Here is a 21,555-nt window from a genome sequence, read left to right as displayed (position 1 = left end):
TTTAACGCGGCATCGATCTCTATCGTTCGTTCGTCGTCGCGAAATTTCACTGAGCTCGGGCTGAATTCGCGAAACGAAATTCTAGTTTCCGAGATTTATCAGTTTTCGAGATATCGATAAAAAGCGGACCTTTGCCTGTACGACTGTTCTCGCTGCATGGTGGTCGACCGTCGAGCAGCGACCATGACGCAACGCCGATATCGGTTTCCATATCTATAGGGTGTCCCACTCGACACGTTCGACTACTTTTTCCTACACGCGTAACCGGCGATCGATCGGTCTTAGTTTTCGATCTGGATCGGATCGATGGCGCGACGCTAATCCGGCCGTCGCACCGCGAGACGTTTAGTGTCGTTTAATCGCCTCGAAGAACAACGAAATAGAACGTGAAAGCGTCCTTCGTCGAAAGCGAGCAGAGTCGCGACAATCCGTTTCGCGTCTCCGACGTCCGATCTCCGTAGAGAGCCGCGGACATCATCGGGCCGTTAAACGGTCAACGACGACGACGACGACGATCGTTGCAGCAAAAACGGTTGTATCGGTAACGCGAGAACTCGATGTACGGTACCGACGGCTGCTTGTTAATAGCTCGCGGATGAGTAAATACGGCGAGATAAAAGAGATAAAATCTTATATTCCAGGCTTATATTCCTCCGTAACTTTGTCGAAACTTTTTCCTTTCCTTCCACGCTCCGTCCGATAGAGGCTGCTCGTATCGGACGCGACTCGTAATCGATACATTTGCGATAAATAAGCGCGAGCGACGCGTTCGTTGGAAAAATCTCGTTCGGCGTACGAATCGATTTATCGTCGACGAGAGAAAGAGGGAAACGCGAACGAATTTTGAGTGTAACGTCCTCTCGTATCGCTCGTGCACGCGCTGTGTAACGCTCTTAGCGTTGCGCGCGTTGTACCGAGTTATTTGAAATAAAATTACGTTTTATCTGGATACGAGGACAAATGCGAAATTGTAACGTTACTCGATAACGAAAAATAAACGTTCGTTTTCCGAGAAACGCTGAAACTCGACGTTTCCAGATTCTTTTTTCGCGTACTCTTCGTACGTACGTCTCGAGAATTGCCGATAACGGTCAATAACGCAAAATAAATAGTTTCGCTGTTCGAGTAAACGTTAATATAACGACGATGATATTTAAATTTTACGTTTGTTTGCGTAGCGTAGTTGCATCGCAAACGGAAATGCAAATGGGTGATTTTTTTACGACAACCTTCCAACGTCGTTCGCCACGTCGTTAATACAAATTGATATCGATTAATTTCATTTCTCTTAATCTGTACGGCGAAAAAAGCCGTTCTCTGTTTTTGTAGCATCATCATCATCGAGTATATTTCCAATATGGAAGGTGGCGACAGCCGAGGAAACTTTAAATCAAAGTCTAAACGTCGGTCGAGTTTTCGCGCGATCGCTGCTTTTTTAACTCGATCTATCGAAATTCTAACCGGAAGTTTGCCAAGATCCATTACCTGCTATCTCGTACGTTATCGTATTAGCGTACGTATACATACGCGGGCGTACCTGTCGGTACTGTTATTTAATTCTTTCATACACCTCGTATACGGTATACCTCGAGGCGTACGATCGAAGCTACCCAGCGTTCCCTCCTTTTACGATATTACGACACAATTTCGAGCGATTGGCCCAAAGTCTGAGAAGTCGTTGCATCTCGATTTAATCACCGTCGCTGTTTAATGGAAATTTTGTTGCGGAAATTCTTTGGCAAAAGGAGAAGGCAAATTTTGCAAGCGGAATGTTGTTTCGCGAGGCGCAATCGTTGCGCGTCAGAATCCAAAAACGTTAGAAACGATTTATCGCGTGCCATTCTCCCGACAAAAACTTGGTAGGCGCGTGCATACTACCGCGCAACTCGGATCGCTAACGATACGAGGTTGCATCGTAAGTTCGTTTCAACGTCGATGTTCTCGTCCGAGCATTTTTACGTGCAAAATGAACGAAAGCGAGTGAATCGGAGTTGAAAGTCGATGTCGTCGAAGCTCGCGCGTAAAAAGCACCGCGAACGATCTATGGTTATCGGAGGAGGTCGCGGATAAACAAGCCGAAAACTAAGAGAGAAGAGAATAGAAGAGCGCGATTAACGCGCAAACAGTTTGCACAATGCGGCGTTACAAAGACGCGCGTTACTTGCTGAAACTACCGCGTATCCTAACTGGTACGTGGCCAGTACCGGTTGATGTAATTCATAGATTTGCGCGGTAGACGCGGAGAGGTCGAAGAGTCGATTCGTAACCGGCGATCGAACGTACGCGTGCAAGAGATCGTAAGCATCGGTAGGATCGGACGACGCGCATCTATCGTTGCTTGAAATTGCGACAAAGAGAAAAACGAGGCGGATAACCTTTTGTACGTACGAACGAGGAGCAGAAGGACAGCTGGGAAAAAAGGATTACGTTGCGCTTGGGGCTATCACCACGCTACGCGAGCTCTCGCGCGACCAACGCGATAACCAGAGAATTTCTGCCATTTCGATGATATCCCGGCACCTTCTATGCGAAATCTAAAATTAATCGTTTGCACGATCGTTCGAGTTACGGTCGCTGTGAACGAGTTACAAACGCGTATATTCGCTAAATTTTTTCCTCCTGTGACGCACATAAATTAATTTATGTTAAACGTACCTGCGGCACATCGAACGATACGTCGCGCTTACTTCGAATACGAGGTTCGCGCTGCACGGCCATTGTGGTTTTTGCTCGGCGATTTAAGGGAAAAGAGGTCGGCACGCCGGTTCGAGATCGCTTCGAGCTGTCTCGGCGTTTCAAGGTGCAACGAAAAATGTTTCGCCGCACCCGTACATGGGCCAAAGAAGCGAGACGACGGTCCGCGTCCCGCTATGCTCGATCGAACGTCGATCGGCCTTGTCGGCTCTCGTATTTCTTAGGAAAAACGCGCGCGATGGACGACGAGATCGACGAAAATCCGACATTCCACGAATAACTTGCGAAAGGACGAATCGTGGTCCACGTGGTCTTACGCGTGTCCTTGACATTATTCGTTCCTTTCCTCGAGAAGGCGTAACCACGTTAAGTAGATTTGACTGGCGGATCGGATCTCTATATTCCAAATGGTCAGGACCATTATATAAACTTTCGTGTTTTCACGAAGACGGCAAAAGAGAGTGGCCGTTCGAAGAAAAACGAATCTCGCCAAAGATTCGCGTCATCGACGAATTGATCTAACTAAGATAGCGTTGTTACGCGCGACGATGTTACAACCTCGCGTTAGAAACAGAAGCGACGATCGTTACTTTTTTGTTTGCGTTAATGATTCGTAAAAAAAAATGGTATGAAACGAGCGTCGTTGAGGCAGGAACGTGACATTTACGTCGTCGCGTCGATTCGCGCTTCTTTCGAACCGACAGAATCATCTCTGTATCGTGCCAACAACATGCAACTACGTCAACCATGTCCCCGACAAGGTTGATGTTTTTGCGTTAACGACGGTTTCGTTAACGACCCATCACGATCGTTGATTTTTTAAAATTTTCCAGTTTGGCAGGATCTCTGTTTTTCGACTCGACCGTTATTTACGTCGATTTGGAACTTGTTGTTGATCTCGCGTATTTTTTATAGCGACTTTTATTCCGCGTTCTTTTATATCCTTGCGTTATTTTTACCTTGCTGCGTGGTTCCCCTATCGTCTCCTTCGTTGCATCTTGTTTACTTTGGGCAAATTCGCAGGAACGTTTGTTCCTTCGACGAGTAAATTTTTGACGAGTCGGTGTACGTTTTAAGCGGAATCGAAAGCGAAAGCGCTTCTATCTAGCGGATCGATCGCCATTCGTAGAAATCGCAAGAATTTGCTCGGTCGAAATAATAAGGAAAATGGCAAATGAAAGCGAAAAGGCGAACAATTCGGCGAAGAATCGGACGAATCGGTCGAGTTTCCTTGGCCGATGGTGCCGCGTTCGAAACGAAAATATATGCCGGAAAAACGATGTACGCGATTTGCTCGTGTTATCCGATCTGTTCGATTGAGAGATAATTTTACGCCAACGGTTACGATAACCGAACGATTGGCGTTCCCGTCGAAACAAAAAATCGAATTAAATAATAATATTTTACGCGTACGAGCATCGATTATGTAAAAAAGCATAGAAGCGGTGACAAGACGGCCAAGTATTATTTTCATAATATATGCATCGTTGATAATAAATTCTAGGCGTACGAAGAATGGAAGAGTCTGGCGATATTTTTCGTTGGAGGACGAGGAAGACGGGAGAGAAAGAAGAAAAGTCGAGTTTCGGCGAAATCTCTCGGGGCGATGTTTGTCGAAAACGGGAGAGGACGACGAGGAATTTGAACGATCTTAAACGCGCGCTCGACGCTCCGAAGACAATACGATCTTGTTAATCAAACAAAAGTGATCGTGCGCGAGTAATTTTTTTCACGGCTGTTTCAACATTCAGCTTGGGACGAGCGAGTGCAAACGCGAGGAACGGTAAGGACGAAGGCTGTTCCTTATTGGATTCGGATAAATTCGTAGGCGTTCGCTGCGCGACGGCGAAATTCGACGAAGCAACGAGCCGGCCGAGACTTTACCTAATCGCACCAATAAAATAAGAATGCTAATTGCGCGCAACCGGCGAACGTAAAATCTCGTGGAAGGCGCGTAAAACGCGCGCCCGAGACCGAGAGTGAAAGTTTTTGAAAGAAAACGAACCGCGATGGGCAGGGCGCGGGACAGGGAAAAGGACGACGAAGCTCGCTCGTTCGATTCGGAGATTCTATCGCGGTTACGCGTACCCGTGTCCGTTCGACAAAGTGACATAAGCCGAAAAGCAGAGCAACCGCGTATGCGACGTTGCGATGCTCGCAACTCGTGTAGGCGACCCGTGGTATTAGAAAACCAGTCGTACCACGTATCTACCGAGGTTTCGACTCCTTTTTCGTTGAGTCGCGTACTCGTCGATTCGCGATCTCGGCTCGTCGTACCGTCGACGGAGCTCTCAGCGACGACCATCCGCAGTACAGCGAATAAACGGAATCGACGAATTAGCGGCGACTAAACGGAGAAGGAGGTGCACCGTGGCGTCGCCAAGCTCGTACGGATTCGAGCGGAGAATTTTCGAAATAAATCGGCCGATTTCGAAGATTAATCGGAAGCGAACGCTCGCGATCCTGCGGAAGCGCGAGGTGAGAAGAAGAAAACGCGGCGTACCGATAACGAGGAAAGAGGAAAAACATCGCAGGTAGATGGAACGTTCGCGACGATAATTTATCGATACGTCCTAAGGATAATAGCTGGTGGAGACAAAACGCGTAGCAGGGTGGGGGGTGTGCTGGTGTGACTTCAAAGCCAACAACGATGACGATGCAGACCACGAGGACGGCTTGCTTTCCATTTGGATTCTGTGATTACTCCTCCTGTACGGCAGTCCTTTCCCGTTCGTCATATCTCCATGGTCGGTGCTCTCATGCAAATAAATCGTGTGTTCCTTGGTGGAAACGCGTTGTCTCGCCGCGATCTCGTCCAACATCGTTGATTCTCTCGAGCTCCGTTGAACGAGCGAGTCGCGTACAACCCTGTCGTATCGTCGATTCGAACGTAATACCGAGACCGCGGCAACGTACTTTATCGCCACGAAGAAAATAATGCTGGTTCGCGCGATCGCCGATTTTTCTCGACAGTGAATATCAACGATCCGAGTGTAAGTTACGTCGGTAAAGCATGGAGCGTGGAAAAATTTCCTCGTGCGCGTTCTTCCTCTTCTTTTCGTTGTCGTTAACGACCTTTTGCGCGTCCGTCCGAGCGGCCACGCAAGACCCGGTCACCATGAGGCAGGTACTTCCAGTGTACGCGGTCATGGAGAACATCGATCTTCTAAATTCCAGCAGATGTCGGACGGAGATCGAAGAATTTCGTAACGCGGTGGATAAACGAGTAACTTGGGGTCTAAGAGGTTAATAGAATATTTCAGATATTTCCGTGTAACGAGTAACGCCATCGCTGTATATCACGTTCGCCGCTCTGTTTCGTAACACGTCGTTTCTGTTGTTCGCAAGTGGAATGCGTTAACACCGCGGAAAATTCGACTCGGTAACAATAAAAACAAGGGTTGCGCAACCGCGAGAATTCTTCTCGGCGGGATTACATCGAGTTGCATCGCGTTACGTCGCGATTGTGTCAGATGCGTAATTTTTTGTCCGGCCAACCCCCGATTCCGAGACTTTCTTCGCGCGTTGCACAAGAAACTAGTTTCTTAGGTCGGAGCGCGTAAAAGCGGCGATCGTGATCGCTCTTGTTCCCCTTTTCCCCGTCCGATCAGATGCAACTGGCTGCGTTTAAACGCGAAACGCCAAACTACGCGCTTGATTTTACCGCCGTTTCTTCCCGTTCTCACCTTTGATTCGCCACCGCGAGCTGGCCCGATTATCGTATCGTGTATTTTTCAAGTGATGGACAGCAGTGGCGTGCCGCCCAGGGGATTTCTCCATGGGAATAATTTTTGGTTAGGAGATGAAAAAAGTTGCTATATTCTCTCTGAAAATACCACGCTACCTCTCTCGGAGAAAACACGAAAGAACAATTCGATATACCGGAATCCGAACGAGGAGTTTCCACCTTTTCGCCTTCGTTTCTTTATTGGACGTATGTGGCACAATAGCACCATGCAATATCACATAGAAACGGAAAAGGAAGTAAGCACGTGCGATATTTTACAGTTTCTATCTATCTATCTATCTATCTATCTATCTATAGCTCGAATCTATAGCTCCAACGATTCGATACTAACGATCGGCGCGTAGTAGCCCGTTTACGCGGCCGATCGATCGTTTGTCCCGTTAAAATAATCCACCGGACATTTACGTACCTACTACGAAATCGTATCGTCGTAACGGGCTATCGCGCGTTTCGCGCGTTTCACAGATTTCAGAGATAACGCTTTTTTAGAACATGATCACGCTTGGACTTTGCTTGCCGGCATCCTGCAGCAAACGCGACGTAGCCACGATGCTGGACAAAGTGATCCGTGACGAGACTCTTTTGATCGGAAAACTGTTCTCCATTGGCTTCAGTTTGATCGAAGTCACCGATTTGGTGAACGATCATCGATGGCTCCTCTCTGCGAAGATGATCTCCATCATGTACGTAAATTTCAAACGCACGACGAACGCCTAACTAACGCGACGGAAAATGTTTCGGACAAAGGTCGAACGCTTTCGAGGTAGAACGTAACTTCGCGCGTTTCAGCGTCTTTTCGTAGAAGAATAGGCAGAGGACGCGCCAAGGTCAAATTTCTTCTTTCAAATAGAATCACGTATGTACTATTTCGCGCGTATCCGCTCTTTCGAACTGCTCCGCGTCGGCGATCGTCGAGGTAAAAATATTTCAACCATTTGTCGTATATTTTTCATTAAAAAGTTTTTCACGCGCCAAAGTCCGAAATATCTTCGGGATTGTTGACTTTGTCGATATCGAACCCCAATGTTTTTTTACGCGCAATGTTCCAAAGAGTCGATACGCGATAATAGCTATACCAATCGCTCAAAAGAACAAAAGCTGCTTTCTTCGTTCTATGCGAAACTGAACGAATGCTCTTCTTCTTGTACGAAGAAAAGTTGATACTTCGAATATTTACATCGTGTATCTCACTGGTTAATTACAAATACATTCGACGAATCGTCGATAGCGAAATTTCTTCGTTACGAAAAAGACTATCCGCGTCGAATTACGTCTCCCTGCGAAACTCTTCGACTTTTCTTTGAAACGTTTTTCAAATCCAAACGGTTACTTGCGCGGCGATTCGAGCGATTCCAGTCGCATGTACCGCTCTGTATGTCGACTAGAAACTTTAAAACTTTGATTACAGGGGATTTTTGCTATCGTTAGTTGCTATCGCGATAGCAGCCACGATATACGATTATTTCGTATACCGACGGGCGAATGAACGCAGGAAAAAAGAATTTCTTACCTTTGAAAATAACAATACGAACGGTAAGCGATACGCGCGTCGACGCTTGGTATTATTTAACGCGTGATTAACGATAAAAAGAAAAAGCTCGAGTAACCAATTTATGTAACGTACGATTAATTCTGAACAGAATTGAAGAGCGAAACAGAAGAGAAATGCGATACCGATCACGAAGAACCGGTACTCTCAGAATCGAAGCAGCAGAGTCGTATCTTCCAGTATCTTCTCTGTTTTTCGCTTTCTTCCAATATACAGCAAATATTTAATCGAGAAAAGAGCGAAGATAATACGCGTATATTCCACAGCTTGAAATTCTTGGGAATGGTATGGATTATTACGGCGCACTCCGTCTTCTACTCGCTTCATACTATAAGTAAGAAATGAATTTTAATCCGTTTTAATTTCGCTGATCCGATCCCATTCGATTTCTCATCTTTTTTACCTTTTCTTTCTTTCTTTTTAACGAAACGAATCGTTTACGTACACAGGTAACAAAATCGTACTCTATACGATAACCGATACCGTACCCGCGCAAATCCTAAGCAACGCGACGTATTCGGTCGACACGTATTTCTTCATCAGCGGGTTTCTCTTAACGTATATATTTCTGAAGGAACGGGAAAAAGACAAGAGAATTCCGCCTGTAACAGCAAGGGCGAGTCAACTTATCAAAATGCTCGTGAAGCGATATATCAGGTATGGTATAGCGTTATAGATGCGCGTCTAGTTCGATCGACAAAGATTTCAATAGATAACGAAATAAACGTTACTTCGAAGGATCACGCCTGCGTATTTCATCGTTATATTGGTCGCGATACTGAATTTTTCCTGGCATGATCGTGTCTCGTTCGTTCTTCCTATCGAGCATGTGAGTTCCAAGTGCTCGAAATATTGGTGGACCAATATACTCTACATCAACAACTTCTACGATTGGGACGAGTTAGTACGTGTGATTATACTCGATAATTTACTAGATAATAAACGTCGTTCGCGTTACCGGCAAAGAATCATTTCGGAAAAAGTAATACTTTCAGTGCCTGACCTGGAGTTGGTACCTACCCAATGATATGCAGTTCTTCATATTGGGCAGTTTTCTCCTAATGTTATCTGTCACGTGAGCTTATAATTTGCCTTTTCTAATCGTTTGTCGTCTGGTTATTTATCCGATCGATAAATTTAATCGAAGATTATTTTCAGACATTACAATATCGCCCTGGGAATAGGCGGTGTTACGCTGCTTTCGTCCATAGGAACGACCCTTTACACGTTGTACGCTCTTGATTACCAACTTGCGTAAGCAGACGAATAATACAAAATGTTTCCAACTTTTTCTACCATGGGCAATGCATAGAACCTGTACGTTATACATATATTTACTTTCCTAGATTGGACGAACAATATAGGACGTTGACGTACCTTTATTTACGGCCGTGGGTCAGAGTAACGCCGTATCTCATAGGAATGATCACGTGCCAGCTTCTTTCAAAGTGGAATTACCAACTACGTTTGTCAAAAGTAACGTATCCCGTTTCTATCAGTTTCCTCCTTATACGTACATTTCCGCGCGTCTTTAAACGACACGATCGAATCTATGTTTCAGAGAAGCTTGATCATTCTTTCGACATTGGCTATTTTATGTAATTCTGTGATTCTATTCGGCACAGCGATCAGAAACATCCCCTTGAGTATATCGATCCTTTACGTGGGCCTCGGTAGAACAGGCTGGGCCATGGGTATTGCCTGGCTCGTAATTGTGTGCACGACGAATCACGCCGGTAAAATCGACGTTCGTTTAAATCGTCTTCTCTTTCGCGAAAATACCACGTCTCTATGGCAATATTTTTTTACTGCTTGCAGGTATAGCGAAAAAATTCTTATCGCTAGATTTTTTCGTTCCTTTGAGCAGATTAACCTACTGCGCTTATCTTCTAAACCCTCTTCTTATACTTTCGTTACATTCGTTACGTGTTTATCCCTTTGTCGGTGATGAAATCATAGTCGTAAGTATAATCGAATAATTTCGTTCGAACAATTCCGGCCTTATATTTATTATGACCTAATAACGTTTTCTTTTCTTTTCTTTCAGGGTGCTTTGTCCGTTGCGATAATTATCTCTACTTTTATCGTTTCGATTCTGTTATCCGCAATAGGAGAAGTGCCGTTTATATTGCTCCTTCGATTACACAATAATCCACAAAGAAGAAAGAAATGAGTGTACACTGATAAATATCTCCGAGTCCTTTAATCAATAAACTGATGAAAAGAAGTCACACACATACACACACATACACACACGAAACTTTTAAACATTCCGCTTTATTACGACGTCGTCCGCGCTCGGTGCAATAACTCATCGTTTCAGAAAACATTCGTAACTTTATTTAATATTTCGTAATGCCTGGAAAGGGGAATTAATTTATAGAATCATTTGCGCAAAAGTTGTAAACGTTCTTCTTTATCAACGAGCATTTTGTACATAGCGATATATGATTCGAGCGAAAAGGGCAAGCTCATATACAAATAACTACGGATCGCTGAAAAATGAGAAAGAATCTTTGCCGTGCTATGAGTGAACCGGGGAATGTATCCTAGGTGGTGCCGGTGACGTCATTGAACGATTTGCTCGACTAGCCTGTTCGCGACGACCTTCCTCGAGTTGCTTTTCCAGTTGTTCCTTTAAGACTAGTAGTTCTCTTGTTCGTTGATAAACAGGATCCTTCGAGAACACGGTGAAAGAAAAGACGCGTAACCGATGATTTAAATTCACCTATGAAAATTAAAGCGCTAGGACGTTTTACATACCTGCTGTCGCATACTCGGATTCCATCTACAGTACAGACTTTTCCACGGCTTGATATACCTCATACTAGCGATTGGCATTAGAACGAGCTGGTAATTAGGAGCAGCCCAGTACAAAGGATTTTGATACAAGGATAACTGACTATTCGTATACGACCATAACGAGACAGTTTTTTGTTTCACTTGTTCGTGAACTCGTTCGCGTTCGCTGTGTATTTATAAACGGATGGTTATGACAGACGCACAACGGCTTTACGGAAAATATTTCGCATACCTGCTAAATAAAAACGTGCCAAATCTACAAGAGTATAAATGATCGAGAATAGTGATTAGAAAGTGTTCGTTAAACTCGAATGCGTTGGGAAACTGTCGACTTATTTGCCACACACAGTCCATAAACTGTAAAAATACTGGTGATCTATCCGCGTCGCTATGATGTTCGACGCCATGACCGATCCTCTGAAATACATTATTAGAATCGTATATCATTTTCACTTCGACGTGCGTAATACCTAATTCAACTACGTACGCATCATCGCATACCTGCTGAAATTTATGACCAAAACTTAGCCATTCCTTTTCTATAAGCACTTCGAAACCTTTGATGGTTCTGTAATACGGATCTAACATTAACATGGCGAGAGCTGTGAGCTGTAAAAAGTTATAAATATTAAGAGTACGTTAAGTTTAAAGCGCACTTCGTTGTTTCTTAATTACCTGTGCTGTTCTATCCCAACCGTCCGAACAGTGCACCAGTACCGAAGTTTTATGATTTTCGACTTTATCCACAATTCGTAGCGCTCCCGCAAGTACATATTTTATATGCTTCAACCAAACGGTAGATTCTATTCCCGATAGCCATCTGGTCTCATCGATCGTTGGAAAGCATAATTCTAAATGATAATCGCTAATATCGATAATAATTTCTTATCGCCGACTTGATAAAATTATTAGCGACTGAAATTATATATCTACCTTTCAGTTTTCTCAGGCTCTCTCTCATTACATGTATATTATGAATATCGAGAAATACGAGCTCCGCATTTTGATAAGCGTCCTCGCTCTCGTAACCACCACCTTTAGCTTTGTTCGCAACCGCGTTAGGCATTGGTCTAGCGTCCATAATAAAAAGTTTGTGACTTTGCGCATTGGCATCCATTATTAGCTGAACGTATCGTTCGTCCTCGCGACTACGCTTCCCACCAACGCCTACCAACGGTTGAGCGCAACGTGTTATCGTTGCCTGACTCTCTGGGTGGATCCACGATAATACCGGCAGCCTTCCTCTACTTCGAAATGCTGCCGATGCTTGCAAATCTTCATCGGTCGCTGCCGCAGGTACTGCCCACACGACTGGATAACTATCGCATATTGAATACGTATCGTTGATTTTCGATATCTTCCACATATCGTTGTTTACACCCTGAAAATAATCGTAACGTCAATAATACGTCCGCTGGTTATTATTATTAATGTCATGACAATTTTTACCATTCGTTTTAATTCGGCTATAGGCTCGTAAACGTTCCATCCATTTTCAGCAAACGTCTCGGAATATTCGAACGCGAACAGAGGTAATTTATGAGATAGAGGAAATGAATACTGTTGAAGTTTCTCAAAAACATCTCTCCTGGAATGATTCTCTTGCTTGTGAGCGAATCTAAGATTTCGCATATCTTTACAGAACACTTCGATGCCATAAGAGTTTTCGCCTTTGCTAGAAGCGCCACCGACTTTCTCTATTCTACTAACAACCCCTAGTGGTACCTCGACTACGTAAGGTGTTTCGCGGTCTACACTCCGAAAATGAAGCTTGTAATTCGTAATGCTAAGAATTCCTCTGACTGGCCCTGAGTAAGGACATACGTAAGTTACTTCGTGAGCAATGCCTTGTACACGCTCTCCGTTTAAAAGAGGTGGACCTGTTTCCCCACCAGATAAATTCTGTAAAGGAAGAACAAATATGTTGATAGACCAAACGTTAAATAATTGAACGAACATCTGCTACTTTAGCTAGGTATTTATGTAATATATATATATATATGTATATATATACTGAAAAAGTAAAAGTGACGAAACAGAATTTCTCAACAAGAGATGAAACGTACCAAACGAATGAAATCAAAAACATATTGTCTGGAAAAAAAAAAACAAATTCTGATAACATGTAAATGCTCGAGAAATTAGGAAGCTACATTAACTCTAATCATCTATATAGAACTCACTTTTACTTGATTGTCTTTTCTAGCTTCTAAAGCAGAGACGATATTATTATCTGTCGAAGTAGAGCTCGAGGAAAAACTTTTGGAATGTGATGCTTTATCCCAGCTTTCCTAGAGAAGTTCAATGCTTGCATACAGTTGGATATAATTAAGTCTAATTTAAAAACCTGTACTATTGATTAAACTAAAGTATATTACCGATTCTTGACCCATCTTAGAATTAAGGGAGCTACTCTTGCTATCTGAATTGAGGGAATCGGAGCTGGCATTTTTAGAATTGTTTTGCTCGATATTCAAAAGTTCAGCGCTACCTCTCTTCTCCATATTTCCAACTTGTACAGTTTCTTATATTTTCACATCTGGTAAAATATTCATTACATAATTCCACCTACTACATTTTTTTTAAAATGACACCTTCAAAGACAAAGTATTAAATTTTATTATATATTTATAAGGTATTAAATCGTTCGTTTAAAATTTTTGTTTACATCAACAAATTAAACGATAAATATTTTAGAAAAAGTTCTTGCTGCGATAGTAATCGAATGATAAATCGTATAACATTTATACGACAAAATATAATGTACAAGGAACACTAGAGTCACACATTTTCATCCAAATCATTTAACCTCAAAATCTTGAAAACCTTATCACTCGAATCGCTGTAAATATAAATTTCTCCAAATATAATTGCACAGAGATAACATTCGAATATTTACATAGAACGTAAATTTTAAATACAAAATGAATTCTACTACTGATGTAAACAAAATTTTCTGTATTTTATGCCACACCCAGAAGGGTTATAATTATATTTTTTATACATAACAGGATACACTGATCTCAGTATTGTTTTATATATGAACGGTAATCCTCCAAAACACTAACCTCGTTCATAACGTGTTCTATGAAGTATTCTATTATGCTCAATCCTTTCGGTATAACTCGTGTTTGACAGATATACTTCACTTCACAGTTTGGAAACTGAAATATGTATTTATATAGAAAAGCACAGGACTGACGTACTTAATATAGTTCGCACTACGCTCACTTTAGCGCTGATGACACAACATTATCAGCCAAGTCGTGGCCGATATTATCGGCTATGATTAAACACGGTAAATTCTTTCTAAAACGCCTGAAAGTGTGATACAATAAAGAAAAGTAAGCTTCTTATTTTGTATTTTCCAATATCATCCCGATATACATACTTTACGCGCTATCTACTAATTACTATACTTACGAAGGTACGTAAAATATATTGATTCCACACGAAATTGTTCCCGGATTAGATCGCGATCAAAAGTGCTTTCGAAAAGTACCGTTTAATTCACAAAGCCAAAAAGAGAAATCACATTACAAAGCGCTCGAATGAAAATTTGAACATTTAAATTTGATTAAATTTAAATTCAATTACAATTTAAATACACTTCAATTTAATACGAACATTACTTTTACGATACCTTTCTCGTATAAGACAGCCAAATTAAAAAGGAAAAAGATATTACGTCAAACCATAAACGTTGGACTACGATCGACGAAGTACGCAATTAAAATTTGTATGCACGCTTATTGCTTAAATTCGATTTTTTTAAATTGATGTTGAAATCAGATTAAAATTACATGCTGCAAAATAAATGCATCTAGATTTGTATCGTGGCATAGATATTTCGGGATAATTAAATCACGTTAGTCGGGTGTTTAATCGAACTGCTTGCCACTCTCTTTAGAGGAATTAAAAATCGTAGTTTCCATTTTATACAAGAATTTATATATCGATCAACGCATATAACTTCATCCTTCTTCCCTCTTCCTCCTTATTTTGTCGATAAGTTTGTAAAGTTTTTGCGTAAGAAGCGTTCAAAGTCGCGTAATATTTAAGCGACAACCTTGATCCGTTTAAGTGTACTTAATTGGTAAAATATATATATATTCTGGGTTTTCTCAAATGATATCAAAATCTTTTGAATAGGTTCTACGTTAATTGTTGGGGAAAAATTACGAATTTATTTATAAAAAAAAAAAAATTGCTCAACGGAACAAAATATAGTTGTCAGTGTTCGACGGTGATGCAGCGATTTCGATTAAGTGTATTTCACAATATAGAGCATATTTGTAACATGAAATATAAAACTCTCATCATCAACTATATATATCGTTAACTTTAAACATGGTCAACATATAAATATACAATCATCACGGTAAGTTAAATGTATCCATACAATACATACAATGAATCTATACACGGTACAAGTAAGACCCTACATCAGCTGCTCTTCCCATTTTCTATATTCTGCTTTTCTTCTGTCAGCTCAGATACATACATAAATGCATACACACGTATATGCGAAGTATATATATCTCGGAATACGTTGCTAATACACAATTATACAAAACGCTATGGCGAAATTCGCGATCGCGCGTGTTATTCTTTTTATATATATATTTTTTTTTTTTTTTCATTTTGTTTCTCTTTTTCCCTTATAGAAATTTACATTTACCAATGGTACGTAGACATGCTACCGATAAAAAAAAAAGAAACAAGAATAAACGAAAATATATATATATATATGTATATATATACATATAATGTACACATATATAATATACATATATATATTGTATATACATTGAAAAAGTTTCATTTACATGAATTACAAAGAACGGAGTATTGGTTCAACGGATAATCTCTCTCTCTCTCTCTCTCTCTCTCTCTCTCTCTCTCTCTCTCTCTCTCTCTCTCTCTCTCTCTCTTGCTCTCTCTCCCTCTCACAATTTTTCCCGTGATCACTTAGATTGCTTATTACATGTATAGTAGCATTTTGGCACTTATAGAGAAGAATTTTGTAGACTGTAGATTTTACGCGGAGACGGTGCTATATCTTGTTTGTTTTCTTCTTTGAATGGATCGCAGAATGATTTAGGCCAATACCGAAGTATTTTGCACTCGTGTTTTGTCTGTTGGATGGTTGTTGTTTGCTGAACATCCGCCAATGGCAACGAAAAAATGTGTACGATATCTTTAGGAACATGCAGAGAAACATCCGTGGTATCTTCTCCGTCTGTTGGTCAGTCTCCAGCCTCGACGGGCTCTCTCTCCTCTACTATTCACGCGAATAAAGTCATCTTGACGAAGAACCCGAGAGATCCTCGTGGAGTCCTGCTCGTCGTTTTCTCTCTTGATTCGCAAAATGTGTCTGTGTAGGTGTGTGTGTGTTGTGTCAGTCTTATCTGGTAGTGTACTGCCAGTCCGGTCACGTCATTTGGGCGGCGTTGAAGCCTCGTTTCCTCGACGTGGTGAAGTGTTGCGGATTGCTGATCTGATATTGTTGCACGTATGGATTGTTCCTAAGGACATTACCGCCAGGCGAACCGGCCGAATATTGCGAAGGTACCGTGATTATCCCGGTTTGTTGCAAATACTGTTCGCGATAGAGCGCCTGTTGTGTCACGTATTCTCCATTCACAGGATTCTGAGCACCGTAATGAACCTTCACGGACTTCGCGGTTGTCTGATTAGCGTTGCATTCCTTATAACTATCGGGATAACGCAGACCGGTTGGAGAGGATCCAGGCGGCGTGACATTTTTTAAGCTCTGGGTCGGACTCTGGGTGATCGACTCTAACACGTGCCTCGGCATACTTGGCGATGGGCAGTGAGTATCTTGGAGACCGTCTACGCGATTCGCGTTTCTCATGTAAATAGGTGCGCTCTCCGGTCTACCACCGACTATATTCCTCATTCCTTCTCTGTCCTTCGCGCTTAGACTTTGCCGGGACGCGTTCAGCCCTGAGCCACGGTTCTTCATCGCGGACGGGGACGCGTTGTTCAGATCGGACACGCTCGACCAGGATACGCTTGCTAGTTCCCATTGACGAAGAAGATTCGACACTCGTTCGGCTCTGGCTGTTGTGTCCAGACTTTCGTCGTAGTCTGGTCCCTGAAAATATCGTTAGAAAAACATTGTTACATCGTTATCGAGTATTTTACGTATTTAAGTGTTCGCTCTCGCATAATATTATACAGGATACGATTACACGAGAACCATCGGTCTCAGTTCTAGAAATCAGGATCACGTTAGGATCATCAAGAACAACCAGTGGGCGAAAAGGAATTCGAGGCAAACGCACGAGCATTAAATGTACAGCCGATAAAATATCGAACAAATTCGTACGCCACGATCGATAAAACATTCAACGGACTGACCAATCGACCAACGCGGCACACGAATTAATATTATTATTGCGACGAGGTCACCGCAAGGTCTACGAAGCCTTAAGGGAACGTTTACTCTACGTGCCCTGATTCCAATGCATATATATCGACTCGATAGAGAATACACCGTGTAATTTCAGGCTTATCCTGGTCGTTTTTTAAGTCGAAATTTTCATCGCGTCATACATTTTCTCTTTTTTTTTTTTTTTTTTTGGACGTTACATAAAAACCAGCCGACGAAAAGTATATTCGAGCGTTGCGCAATGTTAGGACTCTGGAAGGAGCAACTTACATTCTCGATTTTCTCGTCAAGCATCTTGAAGAAGTCGAGTTGGCTGGTGGATATCTCTCTGTAAAGTTGAAAATGAAAAATGATTAATTCGTTTGACGCGTCAAAATTGATCCGCAAGAGATCAAAATTAATTACAAGTTATTCCGCGGTCATTTTAAAGCGATACTATATTTGTTTGTTTATTACTACTACTATATACTATATTTGTTTTGTTTGCAGCAACAATTTAACGAGTACACGAATAATGTATTACGCGATACAGGCGGAGCGACGATCAAACGACGTTACGATCGACAGAAATTGGAGTGTATACAGGTGAATCTATGGAAACGTACGCTTGTTGCAACAGAGGACCGCTCCCAGGTGCGTTCGGCTTCTTCTTGGCTTGGCTCTTGACCTCGCCAGAACCATTTTGTTCCTCGTTTCTGTTCACCTCGACCCCATTGTTATTCGTTTTGTTGTTCTTCGTGCTACCGTTACCATTTTTCTGTTCCACAGATGCAGAACCTGCGACATACAAATCGTAAAAACGTTAAACTTCGAATTCACGAAGACCCTGAAACCTAATATAACGTGGTATAAGTAAAAAAAATCTCGTTACGATCGCAACTCTTATCTTTTCTAACGCAAGCAAAATTTAGAAAAAAAGCAGCGGATTATCAACTCTGTTACCATATGCTCGAAGAATCCCCGACATAAAGATAACGAAAAGTCGCTGACATAAAGTTCGTCTCGCAGTTTCTATTTTTCTTTTCCATTCCGGAGAAAATCATAAACTCGCTCGTCGGACTCTTAACCCTACAGAACTATCACAGCTGCCTGTAACTTTCGTTTCCCTTCAGTCGTTTAACACGCGTGGAAGGAAGCCCTTGTCAAAATGAACAGGCTCTTATTGAAAACGCTTCGACTATAACAACTTGTACATAGTATAACATACGTTAGAAATTCTGTTTGAAACGGTAGTCGCGTCGTGTCTGCTATCTGATTCCATCGAATAGCTCGTGTCATCTGTTCGGGGCATCGCGGTAAAAGCAGACGAGAAACTAGCTACGTGTTCGATGCGAAACGATAGAAACGAGGAGAGAACCGGACTGTTAAGCACGCGAGGGCGAAATTATTGTTTAAAGCGCGAGTCGAAGGAACCGTATCGAGCCGCTTGCCGTGCCTTTTTCCGCCGCGAACAAGCGCGTAAAAACGTAGAGAAAGGAAACGAAAGGAAGGAAAAGGAAATGCTAGAAAAAGCGGAGAGAGAGACGGAATGTCGCGTAATAGGCCGATAATGGGCAGAAACCAGTGCCAAATGAGAGACTATTTCGCGGACCTACGCAAAGCAGAGCGTTGAAGAAGAAACGATGTGAAACGCATATAAAAGATGCGAACGAAGTGCAAGGGTCAAGATTGCGCTCGTAAACACGTTTAATCTTATCTCGAGCAGGCTTGACACTCTTAAGGGCTGTCGCGATTGGGAGTCGGTCCAAACGGAATATTCGATTAAAATAGACCCGACCGTCAGTTATAAATGAACAGCTGAAAAGTAAGTGACGCGCATCAACCCGTTACGCCTCTCGGTGCGGCTTTCAGCGACACACATACGTATATGGGGAGGCAGCGCGATACATTCACGAGTTACGTTTCAATAACGAAGTGGCAACAGCTTTTCGAAGCTTGTCTGGAAAGCTTGAAAAATGGAGCGCGGTTAATTAGAAAATTGCCGCTCTAGACCGTTAGATGGTCCGACGGTTCGTTACCGCGTAATTTGTCGGAAGACAAATAGTTTGTATAATTAGAGTTCGCGCAATGGGAGGCCGCGTTTAGACGAACGAATTCAAGCGGTAGAAGTTTATTTGATCCGACGCTGACTAAAATTTCGTTTAAATAAATGGAGTCTCGTTCGATGCCTCTCTCGTCGCGAGTCTGCCGATAACTCGATGCGAACGATTAAATTTGGTTCGCGTTAACCTATCCGAGTAAATTAACTGGTTCGAGGCATCCCGCTCGATTAGCCGCGCGTTATTCCACGAACGACGGAACAGCGAGCATCGATCCGCGGAAACTTGACCTTAGAGTGCCATCCCCGGCGTACTAAATATCTCGTGTACTCGGCATAACGTGCGAGTTACTCAACTCGTGTAGATAAAACAACGAAAACAAGGCGAGATAAGGCTATTGGCGCCGAGGAACGAGTTCGGCGCCGACCTATCCGACAAAAAAACATTCTTCGTATTATTATAGCGAGCCAATTATACGAACGCTCTCGTCGACATTGAATTCGACGGTTATCGGAGAAGCGCTGAAAGTCTCCTCTTCGGATCTCGATCGACCATCGATGAATCGAGGCGAGTCTCGACCCGGTTTAGCGGCGATCGTTATTTTGAATTGTAAAGCGAGTATCGTAAACGGAAACGGATGACGGATCGTCTCGCGAAGGCGATCGGCACGCGCGCGCACGCACGCTTGCACATGTGGTCCATTCATTGGCACGCGAGGCGACCAGAGACGGGGCGCGAAACAGAGCAAAAGGAGAATGAACTCGGATTACAATGAAACGCAAATAAACCCGAGACACGCAGGGAGCCACGGACGAGCAGTGGCGCTCTCTTTGCACGTGTGTAGGTCAGTAGGTGGGTCCTCGGCTCACTGCACTCGCCGTTATCGTCGTCATCGTCAGGCTGAAAGCACGCGCCTATCGCAATTATCCGATCGCATATTCGACGGTTCTTTCGCCATACTTTGACGATACCCACGCGTCAACCTTAACGACCCATCCATCTGTTCACTCGAGTACCACGTTTGACTCTTTATCCGTGATATTCTCTAAGAAAAAGGCGCTCGTCGTGTGCGACGATGCGAACGATTATATCGAGATACGTATAATAGCGTCAGGTTTTTCAAACGATTCGACTCTCCTGAATTATCAGAGAAGCGTAAAAGTTTTATAACGCAGAATGGTGCTCGTAGCAAGAATTATGAAAAGATTTCGAATTACCGATCAATTTCTTAAGCTCGGTCTATCAGCAACTCGGTTTATTAGCAGCGACCCAACTAGATTTTTACAATGGCACGCGGTCTAAACGGATACGCTGTACATCTTCTATGAGGTAGATTTACAATCTATACGATATTTCGAAATAGCCGACTAAATCGTAACTTACGGTCGTGTATGATCGTAGTTTGCGTTAGCGCGACATAGCGCCAGCGAACACTTGAAATTAACTTAACCACCTTAAGTAGTTTGTAAAAAATCCGATATATCTCCGAAATATAAAGACCTCTGCGGCTTCGAATCGTCTCGAGCATCGTTTATTATTCTTTCCACAATGTATACATACACAGCGGATCTTGAAATACGTAGAGGAAATTTTGCCAGAGGATATCGCTCGAGAGAGGTGGTTGGTTGAACCTTGACGGTTCAATGAATTTCGGTTTGTGCAGGTCCCTCGCTCCAAATATAGAAGACCGTGGTATCAGTTAATTTCGACTAACAAGTGGTTAGCGAAGAGCCGAGGTTAGCTACCGATACAAATTCGTATCCTGTTTTAAGATACCAGCGACCAGGGGAATTTATTGGACGATAGAGTGAAAATCGACGCAGCTGGGCTCGAAGCGTTTTTCTCTTGCGGATTAAAGGAAACTGCGTGAAACCACGGGAACGACTCCTATCGAGAAATAGGAAACCGACGGAGGGAAAACAACGAGAAGAGGAAAACCGTCGGTTGGTTATTTGCGATCGAACCGCCTATTACGCGACTCGCGCTGCGTGCGAATTTTATTTCGTTCCTCGTTGACCGAAGCCTCGCGGCACGAAGACAAAAGATGGAAATTGCTGTGCGTTCGAGCATCGAAGTGTCTTTCTAGCCGATGTTCGAATTACGTGAAATCGGACGATGAGAAATTTATGGTGGATAAATTCGAACACGCGATGAACGCGTGTACGCGTTAACCCGTCGATTTGTTGTTCGTCGTTAACATTACCATAAATCTTCGTTATACGATCGTCCTACCACATAATCCTGTTAAAGCTTTAATACCATTATCTAACCTCGTCTGATCTGTTTACTTACTTGTTACGCGTGT

The 21,555-nt window shown here is 42.8% G+C and overlaps 3 protein-coding genes across 9 annotated transcripts in view; 1 reads left to right on the top strand and 2 right to left on the bottom strand.

Annotated features, from left to right (window-relative positions):
• The first annotated feature begins 5,292 nt into the window (after positions 1-5,292).
• On the top strand, positions 5,293-10,226 carry LOC126916202 (nose resistant to fluoxetine protein 6-like). The gene is made up of 13 exons (XM_050721692.1): positions 5,293-5,939; positions 6,434-6,678; positions 6,932-7,125; positions 7,851-7,975; positions 8,083-8,325; positions 8,441-8,648; positions 8,730-8,895; positions 8,987-9,066; positions 9,150-9,245; positions 9,338-9,467; positions 9,553-9,727; positions 9,810-9,952; positions 10,039-10,226. The coding sequence occupies exons 1-13, from the start codon at positions 5,708-5,710 to the stop codon at positions 10,162-10,164; spliced, it is 2,163 nt and encodes a 720-aa protein (XP_050577649.1). The 5' UTR covers positions 5,293-5,707; the 3' UTR covers positions 10,165-10,226.
• Positions 10,227-10,379: 153 nt separating this feature from the next.
• On the bottom strand, positions 10,380-14,006 carry LOC126916203 (myotubularin-related protein 2). 5 transcript variants are annotated; one of them, XM_050721695.1, is made up of 10 exons: positions 13,862-14,006; positions 13,172-13,387; positions 12,977-13,084; positions 12,243-12,695; positions 11,727-12,174; positions 11,469-11,644; positions 11,295-11,402; positions 11,026-11,210; positions 10,755-10,959; positions 10,380-10,668 (listed from the first exon to the last, which is right to left on the bottom strand). In XM_050721695.1, the coding sequence occupies exons 2-10, from the start codon at positions 13,295-13,297 to the stop codon at positions 10,516-10,518; spliced, it is 1,962 nt and encodes a 653-aa protein (XP_050577652.1). In that variant the 5' UTR covers positions 13,298-13,387; positions 13,862-14,006; the 3' UTR covers positions 10,380-10,515. The 5 variants fall into 5 exon arrangements, with proteins under 5 accessions (XP_050577652.1, XP_050577650.1, XP_050577651.1 ...); XM_050721693.1 differs by having other exon boundaries at positions 11,026-11,402; XM_050721694.1 differs by having other exon boundaries at positions 11,026-11,402; positions 13,172-13,332; positions 13,862-13,966.
• Positions 13,737-21,555, bottom strand: part of LOC126916212 (uncharacterized) — a 36,225-nt gene continuing 28,406 nt past the window's right edge. For all 3 annotated transcript variants that reach the window (XM_050721722.1, XM_050721723.1, XM_050721724.1), the window contains 3 exons: positions 17,817-17,988; positions 17,482-17,539; positions 13,737-16,914 (listed from right to left, as the gene is read on the bottom strand). In XM_050721722.1, coding sequence (XP_050577679.1) covers positions 16,228-16,914; positions 17,482-17,539; positions 17,817-17,988 — 917 coding nt within the window. In that variant the 3' untranslated portion in view covers positions 13,737-16,227. The remainder of the gene's footprint in view (positions 16,915-17,481; positions 17,540-17,816; positions 17,989-21,555) is intronic.

Source organism: Bombus affinis, chromosome 5 (genome assembly GCF_024516045.1).
Source record: "Bombus affinis isolate iyBomAffi1 chromosome 5, iyBomAffi1.2, whole genome shotgun sequence".
Taxonomy (NCBI): Eukaryota; Metazoa; Arthropoda; class Insecta; order Hymenoptera; family Apidae; genus Bombus; species Bombus affinis.
Note: the sequence above shows the minus strand (reverse complement) of the source record. Positions and strands in the feature narration are given on the sequence as shown.